The following is a 17,548-nucleotide window of genomic DNA, read 5'->3' on the forward strand; positions in this document are numbered from 1 at the left end:
TAAGGTGGGATACAAGGTGTGTGTGAAAAAGAACCTTAAGTAATATCTGGAATAACTGGTTTTTACTGCCTGGCCAATTTTTCATCTCACCAGGCCAACAGAAGCCCTACCTCAACCTGGCTATATGCTTGCTTGGAGTAACGGGTGGGGGGCCATCTACTGAGATCCTCACAGATTCATAGGGTATCCATGATCCACTGTTGAGTCCTAAAGAGGGTGAAAAATGGGTATTTCCTAGAATTTCATATTTCCTAGGGAGATATTCTTTCTTGTTTGTACCTGCAGTGACTCCTCCCCCCAAATATTTGAGTATCTCATTTAGCTATATAACATTTTCTTCAAATACAGGCAATCAAACTGGTCTCCCACTACATCCGAGGGGTATTTTCAGTCTTTTCTTCCTGGTTTCAAACAAAAATTATGGACATCTGATTCATATGGGACCTCAACTGGGTCAACTGTGATCTCCCAAATTTTGGATGTCTCAGAAAGGGGAATCATCTGACACTAATAGAACTAATGGAGGCTTGCTTACACATACCCATCAGACCAAGGACTGCAGGCCCACTCATTTCAGCTATGAAGAACAGTTCCAGTTCTTAGCCCTTTTGTGGACTCTCCTCCATTCCCAGGATCTTTATGAAAATCCTAGTAGCCCTAATAGCTTGTCTCAGAACCATGGGCATGGGTATCTGTTCATATTTAGAAACAATCTCCTAGTCTGATCACCCTCTTATGACAGTGGCTCCAAGACACAGATGTGATCATACATGAGTTTGTTGTCTACAACAATGTGATTTTATCATTAACTGTAAGAAGAGTACCCTTCTTCCTTTATACACCCGTAATTCTTTTGACCTGGGGTGATCCACAACATGAAGAATTTTTTTCTGGCTCCTTGCCAACAAACGTCTGTGAAGGCTGTAGCAAAGCATCAGTGCAAGGAATCCAGGTCCCATCAATACCTACTAGCCAGTTTTCTAGAAATGATGGAATCATGTCTTGATTCCATCCCTTGGGGAAGATTCTATCCTGGACTATTACAGATATTATTATTGGAATACCAAGCTTCAAAACTCTAAATTGAGGGATTCAGGTCCCACCCACAGAGATTCCTCAGGTGATGGACATTAGAGTTACACCTCTTTTCAGGGTATTCTCTTACAGGAAGAGAAGCCAGTTTGGTCTTTCTGACAACAGGTACTGATTTGAGCAACTAGGGAGCAAATTACAAGCCATTTTAGATCCAGGACTCTTATCCCCAGATTTGTAAAGCATCGTCAGTTTCCTGGGACTCATGGCTATCAAGCAACACTTCTTCCTTTCAGTCTTCTACAGCAGAGGTGGGGAATAAGAGCCTGTGGGCTGAATGAGGCTTGTAGGGTCTCCCTCCCAGCATTATCCTGTCCCCAGCACAGATTTTAGGCTTTTAAAAAGCCTCCTAATGGAGGCAACAAGAGGATTTTTTTCAAGCCTGTTTGCAGTACAAGGGGTTGTATTTACAAGGGGCCACAGCTTTGGGGAGGTGTTAACCCTCCCACCCCATTCCATGTAACTCCACCATCAAAAATAGGCCCCTCGCACTACAATTAGGCTTCCTTCTATTGGTGCCAATGAAACATTGCTGGCAAAGAAGGATAAAATGCCCTAAGGAACATGGAGGGACCCTAAAATTTTAATCACTTGATGTGTAATCATGTTAGAGACATTAACCCCCTTTGCAATGGAAAATGAACCACCTCCACCTTATGGAAGAATTGCAGAAAATACAGCATATACACATCCAAGAATGTGAGTCATTTAGAGGGCAAAGACTAGTTTTTTTCCTTTCAGTGAAAATAAATTCACTGAGAAGTACAAAATTTCCACTTCCTCAAGCGGAGGAGGACAAAAAAGCATTGCATTCCAGGGTAGAACCCGAAGGCCAACAGCCCTCGTAACTGACTTGTTACTAATGCTGCAAAACCCTCTCTAAGACCTGTCTCCCTAGGCATGTTCAGAAGACATGAAAGTGTTTGTCTGATAGCATTTGGTGAAGGTATGAGAACCACCTAAAAATCTCTTAAACCATTGCATTTCCATTTAACTGATTGTCAGATTGCTATAATTTGTTCCCAGATTCAGAAAGGGAGATCCTTGTGTGAAAGCAGATACACATCTAGATACATATCTACAGCTGCCTTGGGATTGTCATCTAAGCCCTGCTGAACTGTCTGGACATTTTTTTAATGTAGATAATGTAGATGCATATCCTCTCCTGGAACCACTAGTTGTTGCACATTCATGTAGAGATAGAGTGGGGCCTTAGTTTGGGAACCATAGAGATGAACAATATTAAATACTTCATGTAATGCAAGAAGAACTTTTTGTGTAGTCTTTTGTGCAGAAAGATTTATGACTTAAATTTGCACAGGCTTAACTATTTGCTGTAAAGGAGAGGAGAGTGGCAAAACAGAAGATATTCTATGCTTTTCACGTGAAAGGTGAAACAGTGGCAACATTTATTAGGTGGAATGTAACAGGAGGCAATGTATTTAGGAGGCAATTTCAGACATTCAGACCAGTTTTGAGTTCTCCCCCCATTACCTACACTAAATTTCCTATTAACTGTGAACAACATAAACCACAGGGCAATAAATGCCATAGTGCCTTAGCAATGTGAAAATTCTTTAACCCATCAGATTTCTCCCCAGCATCCAGCAGTCATTGACTTCTGTCTTTGAAATGTTTCCTGTAATTTCCAAAAAACAGTTCTTGTGCTCAGGATTACAGAGGAGCACTGTACCAAACTCAGTTCTTCCAGATGTTGTTTAAGGGCTCATCCAAACGGAGTGGGATAATCCACGTTTTCCATATCTGGTTCGTCATCTGACAGTCCTCACTTTGCCTGTTTGTTCACTCTTTCCCAATAAAAAACCCCGCTTTTTTTGTGCCCACACATGCAGCGAGAGGACCCATACTTCTTCTTGCTTTTTCCCAGCTCCGCCCATAACAGTCCCCCCTATCAGCCAATTGGTCCGCAAAAATATGATGTATGCTCCTCTCCCCCTTTGCAACAAAGCACAACAAGGGGCATGTGCTTGAACGTACGAGTGCGAAAGTTTGAATTTCCTGATGGTTTGGTAGTAGTGGCTGTAATGGAGTTCCTTGTCGCTCACCACTCTGGAGCAGTGCTGGCTGGGGGTGTGTGTTTCCAGGTGCCCCTGACCATCCAGGGGGATTGTGGGCAGTGCAAGGGATCAGCGCTTGTAATCCCCGGGTGAATCCCCCTGTAGCCCTTTGGCTCATTCACTGCAGGGTTCAGTCCCGGACCGTTATGCGGCTCAGCAGCAGGAATGCTGCCCCTGAGGGAAGCAAACAGCTCCCCCCATGGGTGGCCGCTCTTGGCTTGGGCAGGGAATGCGGGCAAACAGCCCCGCGTGCTGCTTTGTCAATCTGCGCTGAAGTGACCAGCACAGGCTTTGCGGTGTTCCCTCTGATAAAAGAAACATGCAAACCACTTATATGCCTGTAACTCCTGTATGTTTATTTGTTTGTATGTGCGATATTTCGCAAAACCGACTGTATGCTTTTCTACCTTTAACATTTCTGGAGATACACATGATTGCAATTCCACTTATTTCTCCAGAACAGCAAGTAACAATGTGTCATGTCTAGGAAGGTAGACCACCAGTCTCTATGGTTGCGGGTGGCTGAGACGCTCTAGCAAACCACTTATATGCCAATAATTCCTGTGGGTTTTTTGCTTGTATTTGCGATATTTCGCAAACGCGACTATGCTTTTCAGCTCAGCTGGGCTGCGGAGAACCTGCAGGCTGTGGTTGAAACTGACGACTCAAAGAGAGTAGCCTTGCAGGCAGGAAAGCGAAATTGACTAAGGGTGCATGAGTGTCTGTAATCCAAGAGGAAAGCCTCTATTTCTCTTCTCCCCCCCCCCTCGACTCTGGATGCCTGGAAGCAACGACCAATACGTTCAAGAAGGGCATTTGAGGGGGGGAGGGGGAGGTTAGGCAAAGATAAATAATTTCTCCCTTGAAAAACTTTTCAAACAACCACAATTGCAGATCTCACCCTGAGCCCAGTTTGCAGGCTGGCTAAAAATTAACCACTGTTGCTGCTTCTGCGCAAGTGTGCTTTTTTGCATCTGCACAGTAGAAGTTGCAGCCCCCCCACCACCACACCATTGCTCTGATAGGTTCCTTTTTCCCGGGCTTTCCCCGGACATTCGCGCACATGCACAACAGTGGAAATACATGATTGGCTGAGAATGAGGGAAGGGATATGGGGAACCGCCCAAGAACCGCCCATCAAACGCCCACAGCTGTAAAGTCCGCGATATTGCATCCGAGTGCCTGAAGGTACAGCGGATGATTCTCGGTTTAAAAAAGCAAATTTCATGATTTGCGGTATTGCAGGAGCGGATTTAACCGTGTGAAAATGCGCAAAAGCGCGCGGCATCATATGGACAACCGAAAAATAATGAAAACACAAAGAGATCATGTCACACATTTTACAGTCGTCTGGATGAGCCCTAAGGCTCTTTTTCATCACACAGTGAAATGAGCTACTTGCCCTTCTGGGCCCAAAACTACTATCCTCCCATGTCTTACGATTCTCTTGTTCAAGTTGCGTATAGGGTTGGCAAGACAGTTCCATAAAATTTCACAGCATACACTATCTTGCATGATAATGCATTATCTTTTTTCCATTTAGAAGTTTTCCTTATCTTTTCTCTGTTACTTTAGATTTTGTCATCCTAGAATAATCATATAACAGCAGTCACACATTGATTCGTACACCTATTTATACTTTTAGTCGTACAAATGCCTGCATTTCTAACTTATTATAGTTTTAAATGGTTGAACAGGTCCTTTAATGCACTGAAATTCATTCTAATGGTTTGCATAAATGTTTATCCAGCCTATAAATATAATGAAATAACTTCTAGGTCACAGAAACTTGGCAAAAATTCAGAGTACAGAGGGGAAGAGAGTAAAGCATATACTTCTTTGCACCAAAGGCTTAACTGGGAACATTAAGAAATCATTAAAATGGCACCCTATTGTGTCTAGAAATTGAAATTCATATTGTCTTTCTTTAGGTCTTTCTCTTTCTTTGGTTTTGTGAGATGCATAATATTCCTCTGGGTTCAGATTCATTACTAGAGGCAAGCTTACTATCATACTCTGAGGAAGTAATGTCCTAGAGCAGTGTTTCTCAAACAGCGGACCGGGACACACCAGTGGGCCTTGGGTCACTTTCAGGTGGGCCTCAGTGCCACAGCCTGCCCAGTGCCTATTCACACCCCTCCCCCATGCCCTTGCCATGCTTTTTGGTGGGACCAATGCCAGTACCAGCAGCTCTTTGCATGCTGAGTAAAGGTGACTAGGAGACAAAGAAGTTCAGAGGGGGAGGAGGGAAGGAAGGTGTCCCTTCTTTGAGCGGAAAGAGCCACAGGAGGTGTTGAAGGACGTTTAAAAGTGAGATAAAAGGTGGTTGTTGTTAAATGAACAGGGTATAGAAAGGAGAGGGATAAGAGGGGAAAGCTATTATAGAGGAGGAAGTAAGATGTAGAAGGACCAGGGAGGAGGTATGAAAGAAACTGGCACATTGGGAAGGGGGAAAATAAGGTACAAGTGGACTGTGAAAGGAGAATGGGAGAAGAAATTTCAGCAAATGAGTAAAAATACTTTGAAGGCATGTGGGAGTGGGAAAGGAGAACTATAAAAGAAAAAGCCTTCTTCATTTACACTGTAGAACCTTTGGATTAACAAATTCTACCTAAAATAGGGAGGTTGTCACAATAACTCCAGAGCAAATGTCTGTAATTTGCTTGAGGAAAGCCGAACTATGGAACACTTTGCCACAGGAAAAAAGCTGTGGCAAATAATTTAGCCATTTCAAAGATGGAGTAGATATCAATTGAAAATTATGCTAGCAATTGCCAACTGATTATGTCAACTCTGCCTCCATTTGCCACCATTTTGAAACGGGCTCTGCCCCTGCACCACTATTTTGTGACTGGTGAACCTAGGTAATGTTCAGCTGTTTCAAGTGGGCCCCTGCGTATAAAATTTAAGAACCCCTGCTCTATAGGCTTAATTAATAAATGTACTTCCTTATTTTCTTTAAAGAGTAGAAACGGCTCCTTGCTCCCAACACCATGGAAGTGGATGAGCTCCTCGAAAGGACACACACACATCAAATGTGTGTACTTACATTACTTTGGAAGTGTTACCTCTTAAAAATGTTCCTTGTTGGAGGATAGAACAGCCAAAGCTAGGTATCATAACCACTGCACAACAAGACAGAAAGAACAACTGTTGCAAAAGAAACCAAACTGGGCCTAAGCCAGCCTTCTCCAACCTGGTGCCCTCCAGATGTTGTAGACTACAACTTCCATGAGCTCAAGCCAGCACAGCCAGGGCTGATGGGAGTTGTAGTCCAAAACATCTGGAGGGCACCAGGTTGGAGAAGGCTGGTCTAAACACTTTATTGTACTCTCTTGGATGTTCTTCTTTAAGGTTTGGCTTCAGTGGGAATTCAGCTCAGTGGGGATTTAGTCCCAAGGCATTCAGGGATTTATACCTGTCTTCACACAAATTGATTCCTCATACCTAAGGCAAGTTAGTCTCGGGAAGATTCCAAAGTTCGACATACAATATCAAAGATATTAAAGAAGAGTGGTCACTCCTGGACAACTAAGACCAAAAATTAATTTGACTAGAAGGGCAAATTGTTTCCACTCCTGGTCCTATTTTGCTTAGGTCTTTTCCCCCATCCCAAATATTTTCCCCAAAGACAGCGAAGTCCTGGAACCTGGCATAAGGTAGAGCAGTGGGGAACAAGACTATCATTCTAACCAGACTGGTCTCTGTAGCTTCGTTTGGATCCAGGATCTAATGGCTGGAAGTAGAAAAGCTGTTTGTGCACCTTGCCAAACCTTATCACAAAAACCTGGAAGCTATAGAATCATTAGAAACTGACATGCCACTGATCTTTTCTATGAAGAATCTGCAGTGGTGAAATTCCCAGCAGAGGTCAAGTTAATAACCAAAGTGGTAACTTTTCCCACCAAATCTAGAAGCCATGGATGGCAGTGTGAAATGTTTCCTTGAAATGAAGAGCTTATCTAGATAAGCCACTTGCTAAACAAGCTCTACAGATGGAGGATCAACAACATTCCTTCTGGGTGAATGGCTTGGCTTTCATATTCTTATACTCTCCTCAATAGTATCCACTTTCTCAAGCAGTAACGTATAGTTTTAGGTGGCTTATTTTAGAGTGTAATGTAAGGTACAAAGTCCAATCTTGTCAGCTTTTTCACCATATGTATTTTTTTCTACTGCACCATAACATCAGTTCCCTTAATGTAATGGACAAGTGGCAAGGTTTACAAAAGCACTTAGGCTACCACATGACCACAAATCAATATGAGTAACTAAGATACATTTTCGTTCCCTATTTTTTTTTCAAGAAGCAGTCAACCTTCCATTAAAAGGAAAAAAATGGAGCAGCAACTTCTTAAGTGCTTTTATGCCTAGGTAATATTGAAAGACCAATTTTATGTCTGATATTTTTATAAATCATTCCATTACCATATATAATTGTAACATAGTTTAAGATGTTAGCTGTAATCCATAATATGCCAAAGGGATACCCTCTTTTATTTTAATATTGCAGCCTCCTCTTCTGCCTGTTCTATGTTATAAATTTCTCTTCTACTAAGCTGATGAATCTCATGTCAACCTTTTTCTGGATTATGGCCATTATGTTTAAGAAACTGTTTTGTAAGTCAATTTTCTTTTTTTTTTTCTTCATAGGAAGGTGCATTTGTGATTGCCTGCAAGTTTTCTTAGGCAAGCTACTGTCTCTCCAGTCCCCAATACATTGGGAACAATTTTCATGGCCTCTGTGTATGCAGATAAGGTTCAGCTAGGTGTGCATTGCCGTTAGTTGTGTAGTGAGGAAATCATCATTCAGTTGCTTTTCTAGGGGTCACAGCTCAGGGATGGAGCATAATGCTGTGCCTGCAAAAGGTTTCAGGTTCAGTTACTGGTAATTTGAGTGAAGGGGATCTTGAGTAGGAAGAGTTGGGAAATCACCTGCCATCCATAGTACTTGGCTAAATAGATCAGTGGTCTGACTTCACCATAAGCCAGCTTCTTTGGCCTAGGTTACCTTCTAATTTTCACTCACTTTGTGCCATGAATGACCATTTCAATAGGTACCTAGCTTGGTGCACATCCACTTGACCATCATGTTGGCTTGCATAATGTGTGAATTGGCCCTTAGTATTGATGAATTCAGCATTTTTAGCTTTTTCATATTTTCAAAGCCAGTTTTAAGTCTACTGTTCTTGATTTAAAAAACTTGATAATCATCACCCCTAATGTCAATATTTACCTCATTACAGTCTCATCATGTTGATTGGTTGTGTATGCTTTGTAACATGTTCATTTAGTAGTTATAGTAAAATGCATTTTTGTTTTTCTTGCATACAGTTACATTGGGTTTGATCCAGAGCAGTTAGTCATGTTTTAATCCCCACTGAAAGCAATGGGCAAGTTAGTCACAACTAATGCATACTAATGTCCTCTGATTATAACTCACTGTGTTTTTATGTTCTAGCTTTTCTACTTTCCTATTATCTTTTTTCTTTATTACCGTTATTCTTTTTTTAAAAAAAATTTGTCTTCAACCATACTGGCTACTAGAGTTCCTACTGGCATAGTAGTGTACTGTGACTAATATAGGTGTCCCACAAAGCAAGATGAAAATTAGGTGTGATGTGTTTAATGTATAAGATATATCCTTGTACTTTTGCAAACTGAATACATTCTCAGTTAATGCAGTGAAGAAAAATAGCTTTTGAGTTTAATTTGACTTGGGAAATCATTTGTCATTTTCCACTCAGTATGTAAAACTAGCTTAAAGGTCCATCAGTACAACATATGAATGTCATCAAACTTCCCTCTTAATAGCCCTGCACTGTCCTCCATCAGGATTTAAGACAATTTATAATCTGGTCCAAAACATGGATTTGAAGTATGGTTTGGCATTTAGCAATTACAGAACAGCATGGTCACAGAAATCCTCCTGAAGTGTGACAGCCAATTGAAAAACTTCTTTTTCATGGAGGTTGCTCAATTGAACTATTTGTATAACCTTTTCAGAGTTCTTTCTAGATCACATGCTCTGTGTGGCTGTTTTTTGTATTGGACAATACTTTTCGTTTAATTGGCTAGCATTTATTACCTATTTGAATCCTCAAAATGTGATGACAGCCAGACAGAGAAGGGATGTAACATGAGCTATATAGCTTGTTTTGTGTAATAGTAGCAAACGTGTGGTAGAGCTACTCCCTATCTCTTTTTTCTTTTTCTTTCTGATAAGGATATACTGGATTAAAGATCAGATTTTGTAGTGGCTGCACTTGGAGAGTGTATGACATGGAGAGCTCACATCTCACACTTCTGATAAATTGGCTCCCAGGAGATTTGACCAAATTGTGAAGTCAAGGCACGATAATTGCTCAGTGTTATTTTACAAGCTATTCTTTGATATGTTAATAATGCACATGCTTTTAAGTTGTATGTACTATTTTATCCCTTATAAACAGAAAACTTGACAACCAGTGTTTTGCCAGCCTTTCCAACATAAACTTTCTTTAGTAACAACTTCCCCTTTTAAATGTTTTCAAGAAATTATCTAAATTTCTCTTTAACTCATACTCTTCTAAAAATGTAAAAATGCAACGGAAGTTAAATACTTTATATTAAAAATGAAGAATTCATGTTAAATAATATATTAACTTACTGAGATAAGCCTTTAGTGGGCTATAATTCAAGCTTTACTATTGCAAAATAGTGTTAAAAACCATGTATAATTTATTAGTGCCTGCATTAACAGTAGAATCACCGCTTATAGTAACTATTCTTTTGAGAAATAGATTGTCTAAACATTTATGTAGAAAGCTTGAATGGTAGCTTTATATGAGAGCAACAGCAGTATTGGATAGAGTGGGGGAGGAGCGATAATGGATTGAGATGGTTGGGTGCTTCTTGATATATCAGCCATTCAGAAGAACCTGGACATCTGTAAAATAATGTCACTTCCTTTCTGAAGAGCATTAGAATTTTAGTAGAAGTTATATAAAATATTGCCAAATTCTGTTAACATAGTGATGCTGCAGTGGGCTCCAGTAACAAAGGAGTTAAATTAGGCATAAGAAAGAAATTAACTGACCAGGTGCCGTTGTATTTACTAATGTTTGACATTTTCATGGCTTATGAAAATAGCCACTGGTCTGTGACAAATGTCACCCCCCTTAAATAAAATAAAAACAATTACTTAAATGTTTCTGGTGTGGATTCTTTGTAAAATAATTGCTTGAGTTTGGAATTTAACACCTCCATTGTGCTTAATCAGACAAACCAGAATTCCAAGCGCAACAGAATTTTTTAAAAAACCTTTCAAAAACATTTGTTGTTCTGGCTCATTAAAGCATTGTCTCTGTTGGACAGCATTTCTTGAAGACCATAAAATTAATAGTGTATTTAAAAAGTGCTTTATTTGCATGTTTCTCCAAATACTAATTTAGCTTCAGTGGTTAATTGTGCCATCTCTATGGCCATGGATTATTGAAGGAAATACCTACTTTAACACCAGGAATTTTAAATTTTTCCTTTTTTATACTATTTCATTTCAAATGAAAATGCATCCCCTAAAGTATCTGAAGAACCTTCTGATCTGTTTGATCTTAGAGATGTTTGATTCTGTGTAGAAATTTTGTAGAAGAAACATTTCAATCGGATCTAATTTGGCATATCCTTCTGCAATTATTTTCCTCAGTACAAACCTTGAGAGATTAAGCATGGTTGGAAATGCACAGTAAGAATCCTGATTTGATATTCCTTGTAAAATGGGCACTTCCTCATTAAGGATGTTCCCGCTAAAAGAGCTCAGCATTCTGTAGAAAATCATTCCCTCATTTAAGGAGTCCTTATTCTTCTCATTATTTGGTAGCCATACTGAACAGTAGCCATCATCCTGGGATGGCTCCCTACCCCGACTCAGTATAAGATGAGAGGTTGATGGACAACAAGACCTGGCAGCTAGGGGAATAGGCCTGCTCCTTCCTCTCTTGACCTTTCATGATGGCATTGTGGTTCCTGTTTTCAAGAATGTCAACCTGGGAAGACTTGTATAGTATTCTGGGCACTGTTTAATAATTACATCAAGAGTTGATTTTCCTTTCATTAGTTGCATGAGTAGCTGCTCTAAGTCCCATCAGTTGTTCTGCCTGTTCCTCTTTTCCATAACTCAAATTTAAAAAGTCACACATTACACTTAAGCTGTACTGTATTGTTTTACTGGCTTGGAATTTCTACCCAAAGAAATTCTGTGGATTGATTTCTTTTTTTAAAGGTTTCTTAGTTAATATTTCTAAACTTTATATAAAGTTTAAAATTACTGTTGGTCTCATAATTGATTGCTGCTCGTTGAAATAACTTCACCGAAAATGCTACAGTTAAGTAATAATTGTTGTCAGACACCATTTTTATTAATAATGTTTTATTGAATTTCTACATTTTTATATACAAGCAAGCAATTTGCGCCACTTTAACATTTCTGATGCTCCTAAAATTACTTCAGACTGCAATGTTTGTTTTGACTTACTATTATGTTGAAGGTGTCAGATCATAAACTGAATTAGATTACAATCCTAAACATACTTACCTGGGAGTAAGCTCCACTGAACACAATGGGTCTTGCTTCTGAATAAACATGCATCAGATTATGCTCTTAGAATAAGTTGCAGTTGATCATAATTAATGTAGGCACACTGATGCTGGATTAGGCCACTTGCATTTAATATGATGACTATAATGAAAATGCTATTTAAATATTAGGAGATCATTTCCTTTGTTATTCCCACCTTCTGTCCTTCCCTGTTTCACATAATTGGAGCTCTATTCTTATGTACTCTTAGTTGAAGCAATATCTGACAGTGTCTTCTGCTACCACCGGCTTATTTTCTAGATGGGAAGTGATGGAGTTTTGCGCCTCAGTAGTTCCGCTCTAAATAATGAATTCTTTGCATATGCAGCACAAGGGTGGAAACAACGATTGGCAGAAGGTAATTTTCTACTTGTTATTAGATTTAACCAAATAGTGATTTTTCTCTCTCTGAAGAGATGCCTTCTTGTGTCATGGATACACACACATAAAATACATTTGTAAGATAAAATGTAAAGTGACAGGACTTAAAAATTATGTGTGCTGGTTCATCTTCAAATTGATTCAAGGACATCTGTTTATTATACCCAACTATGGAAGGTCTTCCGGGCAGCCTTATTTAAAATAAATTAAGCATTTTCATCAATGTCAACTTTGGAAATCTAAATGCATGTGACTAAATCCGCCAATATACTTTAGAAATACCACACATAATGCTGCAAATAAAACCAATAAAATTGTTTTTTCTCAGATTAATTTTGCACTGAAATTTAAACAAGTGAAGTTGTAATGAATATGAATATCTCCAAGTGATTGTTGGGGAGCTTCTGAAGCACCCCCACTTACCGTAGTCCTCCATGCCATCTGAAAAACTGCTCCCCAAAGTTGTGGGACCTTCTGGAGTGGCATCCAATACAGTACAAGGAACTGCAGCTGGATGAGGATATTTTGAAAGATGTGGTGCATGTGTGAAACTGCTTGGATGTGTGGATTGGAATCTCTGGAACTTGGCCCATCTCTGAAATCTAGCGGCACAAACATCCAAGCAATTTTTGCACAGCATCTGTTCAATGGAGCTTCAGTAGACACTCCCACTCAAATCCCAATGGTGCCCTTGGAGAAATCCTTCGGAACCTGTATTCAGATCGTTGGGGACCTATATTCAAAATCCCACTGCTTGTATTTTTTAGGAGAATTTACTCCTGAAATGCAGATGCGTATCAGACAAGAGATTGAAAAAGAGAAGAAAACAGAGCCCTGGAAAGAGAAGTTCTTTGAAAGATTTTATGGAGAAAAGTAAGTATCAATGTAAACAGTAAGTATCAAAAAATTTTTTTTTAAAGAATTGGCCTGAGATTTACATTAGTATATAATATTGTCTTTCACATAGACAAGTTATTTGGTTTAAAAATAAACTGTCTAGTTAATTATGGCAATAGTTTTAGCTCTTTCTGCCTCACATTATTATTAGACTCCTAAGTGTTTTTTGCACATTCTCCTTCCATCTCTTTTCCTCCTTTCAAATCTCACCTCAAAACCCACTTATTTAGGAAAGCTTTGCATGGACCACTGCAGCCTTTTCTGCCTATCTTTTGGCTATGCTAGCAATCCGTTACGAACTTCGATCTTTAACACTCATTTATCAAACCTGTCTGCTTTACCTAAAGTGTAAATATACGGGTTGGGACCATGTCATTTCTATATTCCAAGGCAAGTTGTTGGAGATAAATGTAGAGAGAAAGGTGTAATTGTAAATAATCTACCATTTTAGCAGCAGCTCTGATATTGTAAACAGTGAATAAAATTATTGCAGTGTGTGAGCACTTTCCTTAAATGCAGGTCCTCCCCAGTCACATTTACAGTTGGGATGAATGTGCAGTTTAGCATGTAAAAAGGGCAGGAGGGGAGATGAACTGTACCCCTTAATCCATAAGGCTGGGGTCCCCATCATAGTGCCTGCCAGTGATATTGTATTTTCACAGACCTTATCTAAAATCAGTGCATCTCCCCTTCCCCACTCGGTGCTCCTTTGTCTCCCTTTCATTGAGTTGCTTCAGAACAGACGTTTTGGGCAGTGAAGCCATCTTTTCCCACTCAAAGCAACTGCATAGCCCAATGCGATGCTGCACTAGCCAACCAGAATAATAAGAAAGTGGGGCACAGCCATCCAGGAGGAGGTGACAGCAATTCACCAGCAGCATGCAAGCCCCAGCATTTTCATTGGTGGATATCCCATCCATATCCCATTTTCTCTTTGTTTTGGTTGATCAGGTGTGTGCAAGAGCAGGCTTCACATTGGGCCACACTATTGTCCAATGGGAAGCCTGCTCCACACATCTCTGACCAATTAGAATGAAGAGGAAGCAAAGAATGGATTGGATATGTACCAATGGAAATTCTGATGCTTGCCTCATGATGACCTGCCTTCTCTTGCTGGTTGGTGCAAAGCAGAGCTGGGACCCTGCTGTAACAGGTTGTGAACTTTGTAGGAAAGTATTTTGTTCCTTGAGGGAGGTGAAGAAAGGGCACATGTGGTCTGCCCTGGGGAACAGAACCTCAGGCCATTTGCACTGTTAAAGGGAGAGGGATAAAAAGGCGACTTCAGCCTTTCCTTATTTAGTAACCCCCTGGTTTGAAGGGGAATGTGTACTGAATTCTGTGTTTGTAATAGCACACCTTCCTTTCTCAAGAGGTTCAAGAGCAGCCCAGCAAAACAAAAACCTTGTGTTGAATAGGTCTGCTGCATTTTTCCCACATATGATGTAAAGGTTTTGATGTGTTTTCAGTATTTAGTGCACAGTTTAGTGCATGTTGGCTGGCTTGTCAGAAGGAATTTTGGAAAAACAAAAGTGCAAAGCCTGCATTGGATTGTAGGAAAAGAACATCCCCTTGAGAAGCTGAGAGAGAAAAAGTTGTGTATGTCTCAGAGATGACATGGTTGATACCTCTAAGAGAGAAGCTAGGGTGCAAATCAGCTCTTGTAGGGATTTAGAGTGCCTTTAATGATATTCAGTGGGGAGAGGAGGATCAGTGGAGGTACCCCAACCTAGCAAGCAGAACATGAGTTAACTGCTGGTCTGGGCCAGGAAGCTATGCTATTTCTTGCAAACTTTGCTTCCATTCATTCAGTATTTTATTTGGCAACAAAAACATAAGTGAGATCCACTTTTATATAGCACCCTCCCCTCCCAAAAGTGGTTGAAATGCTTTCTCCAGGAAGCTATGTCAGCCATAAAGATGCATTGCTTCTAGGTTTCCACCTGCTCACCTTGGTGTGAAATTTCATTACTTGCATGTAAGTAGCTCCTTTGGACCGTGGCCATTGACGAATTTTTGTAGCTATGAGAAATAGTTGAGAATAAAATTTCTGTAGCTTTGCAAGTCAAATACACTATTTGTAGATGAGGATTTCTAAATGTAGCTCTACAGATTTACCTGAAGATTGTACTTTTGTAGCATGTAACGAAATGGATGCATTGTCTAAAACATTATGATTGCATAATTTAACTGTGTGATTTCTGACCAGGCTGGGAATGTCAGTAGAGGAATCTGTGAAGCTTACAGCTGTACAGAGCAGTATTGAAGATCATTCACTCTGTGGGTCTTCAGAATTGCCTGGTCCTTCAAGAGAGTCAGCTTTTGATGATCATGAAGAGAAAAGCAACCAGCTGCCACTTTTGCCAGAGAGAGATTTCTGTCGTTCACTTTGCAACATGGAACATGTTGCATCTAAGGATCTGATAGCAGAAGCAGAAGGCATTTTGATACCTGAAGAATCTGTTATTCAAGAAGAGATTGCTGAAGAGGTTGAGACAGGTATCTGTGAGTGTCAGGAGGAGAACCATAAAGCTGGGCATGTGAATTCTGCACAGCTGGTCAGCCCAGTTGGTACAAATGAAGAAACAGAAACTTTGCAACTTACAGGGAACTCTGAATCTTGCGTTGTGATGAATGATGTAGTAAGTACATTGTGTCATATTGAAATTAAGGCAGAGGAGAGATTGGAACATCCCCAGGAAGAAATGTCAGTCCTGACCGATCAACTGAAAAACAGTTTATCGCCTTCACATTCCGCTGCATCAACAAACTCTCTCAGTAATATGGAAGAAAAGGATCTGGAATCTGCAAAAGAACTAAGTCCTCATGGGAAATATTCCCCTGTCCTCAATGGTTCCTTATTCACTGGTGGAGGTGTTGCTGTACATATGGAACTGCAAAGCGACCCTGATGAACAGTCATCTGAAAATGCTTGTGTTTCTGAAACTTCCTTTTCCTCTGAAAGCCCAGAAGAACCATGTGCCAGTATTCCATCTCCTGGAGGTGATACACAATCAGAGGAACCTTGTACACCAGTATCTCTGGAAACAGTGTGTTCATCTGACATGTCTTGCACTGAAAATACAGAAGCTGATAGTCAACAAAAACCTATTGATGATAATCTGAATGCATCTTTAGTATCTGAAGTATCTCCTATGCCTGCCTCACCTGTAACCTCAGAAGCATCTCTGATGTCAAATTTGCCTCTGACTTCAGAGGCATCACCAGTTTCCAATTTACCTTTACCATCAGAAACCTCACCAATGTCTGATGTGCCCTTAACATCTGAAACCTCTTCAGTGTCTTCTGTACTTTTAGCTTCTGAAACATCTCATTCAAATAGTCTATTGTTACCTTTGGAAACATCTCCGCTTTCTGATTCCCCAATGAGTGAAAGGTTTATTCAGCAGAGAAAATCACCATGTTTGTCTGAAGAATCACTGTCACCACTGAAAGAAGAGGCCTCTGTTATTCCTGATGCTTCTCAAGAAGAGGACCGTGCTTTACAACAGAAACAGCTCCAAGGTGCACCTGAACTTATGCAAGCTGTCACACCTGAAGCTTCAGTAGTGGAAGAATCCCAGTCTAGAAACATTGCTAATCAGCCATGTAGATCACATACTGAAATAGAAAAATCTTTCATTTCTTCTACTGAAGAATACTCTTCTCCAGAAGTAATAAAAATTAGAAATCATGGTGCTCAGCAAAGAGTTGAAAAGAAATGTACTGTCTCTCAGCTAGAAGTGTCTGTTCTAACAGAAGCAGCAGGATGCAAAAATACTGAATCTCTTCCATGTAAATCACATGATAAACTATATACCTCATCAGAAAAGTTATTCCTGGAAGTGGGCAGAAATAAATCTCACAAACTTCAAGGGACTGCACAGAGTCGATTTGAAAGTTCCTATTCAACAAAGTCATCAGAACCCAACAAGTCCCCTGAAATAAGAGGTGAAAATAGGGACCTGGAGATTCCAAAGAGGAAGACTGCTGAACACCATGGATTTGGAATTTTCAAAGAGAAGCGAGCTAGAATTGAAGATGACCAGGCACATCGTAATGCATCAACAAGTTCATCCGAGAGAGAAGCACCACCTAGGGAAGAGCCCAAAGTCCCACCTCTTAAGGTAAATGAGTAGGGGAAAATGTACAGAAACAGAGTTCACACGTACAACTTTCTCTGGTATATAATGGAATTTTAGGTAATTTGGGAGAACAATTCTAGATAGTGAAACCTTTCTTCTAGAATTTTCCATGTAAAGTTCAAGTTACAAAAATAAGTAACCAACATCTGACAACTATTCATTGTCACTCACAGAGCAATATTATATTGTAAGTTAGCAGTGAAAAGATTTCCATATAACTTCACCTGGGCAATTGAACTTCATTGACACACCACCAATATGAAGTACTGTCTTTTGTAATGAATCATTTCTCTCAGAAATCCAGTATTAGAGCCTCTATTCAGTGCTCACTGTGTGTTTGATTT

The 17,548-nt window shown here is 40.0% G+C and overlaps 1 protein-coding gene across 7 annotated transcripts in view; it reads left to right on the forward strand.

Annotated features, from left to right (window-relative positions):
* Positions 1-17,548, forward strand: part of ASXL3 (ASXL transcriptional regulator 3) — a 197,348-nt gene that overhangs the window by 167,707 nt on the left and 12,093 nt on the right. For 6 of the 7 annotated variants that reach the window (XM_061598056.1, XM_061598065.1, XM_061598085.1 and 3 more), the window contains 3 exons: positions 12,046-12,142; positions 12,933-13,038; positions 15,269-17,186. In XM_061598056.1, coding sequence (XP_061454040.1) covers positions 12,046-12,142; positions 12,933-13,038; positions 15,269-17,186 — 2,121 coding nt within the window. The remainder of the gene's footprint in view (positions 1-12,045; positions 12,143-12,932; positions 13,039-15,268; positions 17,187-17,548) is intronic. The other variant, XM_061598089.1, reaches the window with a different exon arrangement.

The sequence above is a fragment of the Rhineura floridana genome, chromosome 1, assembly GCF_030035675.1.
Source record: "Rhineura floridana isolate rRhiFlo1 chromosome 1, rRhiFlo1.hap2, whole genome shotgun sequence".
In the NCBI taxonomy this organism is placed as follows: domain Eukaryota; kingdom Metazoa; phylum Chordata; class Lepidosauria; order Squamata; family Rhineuridae; genus Rhineura; species Rhineura floridana.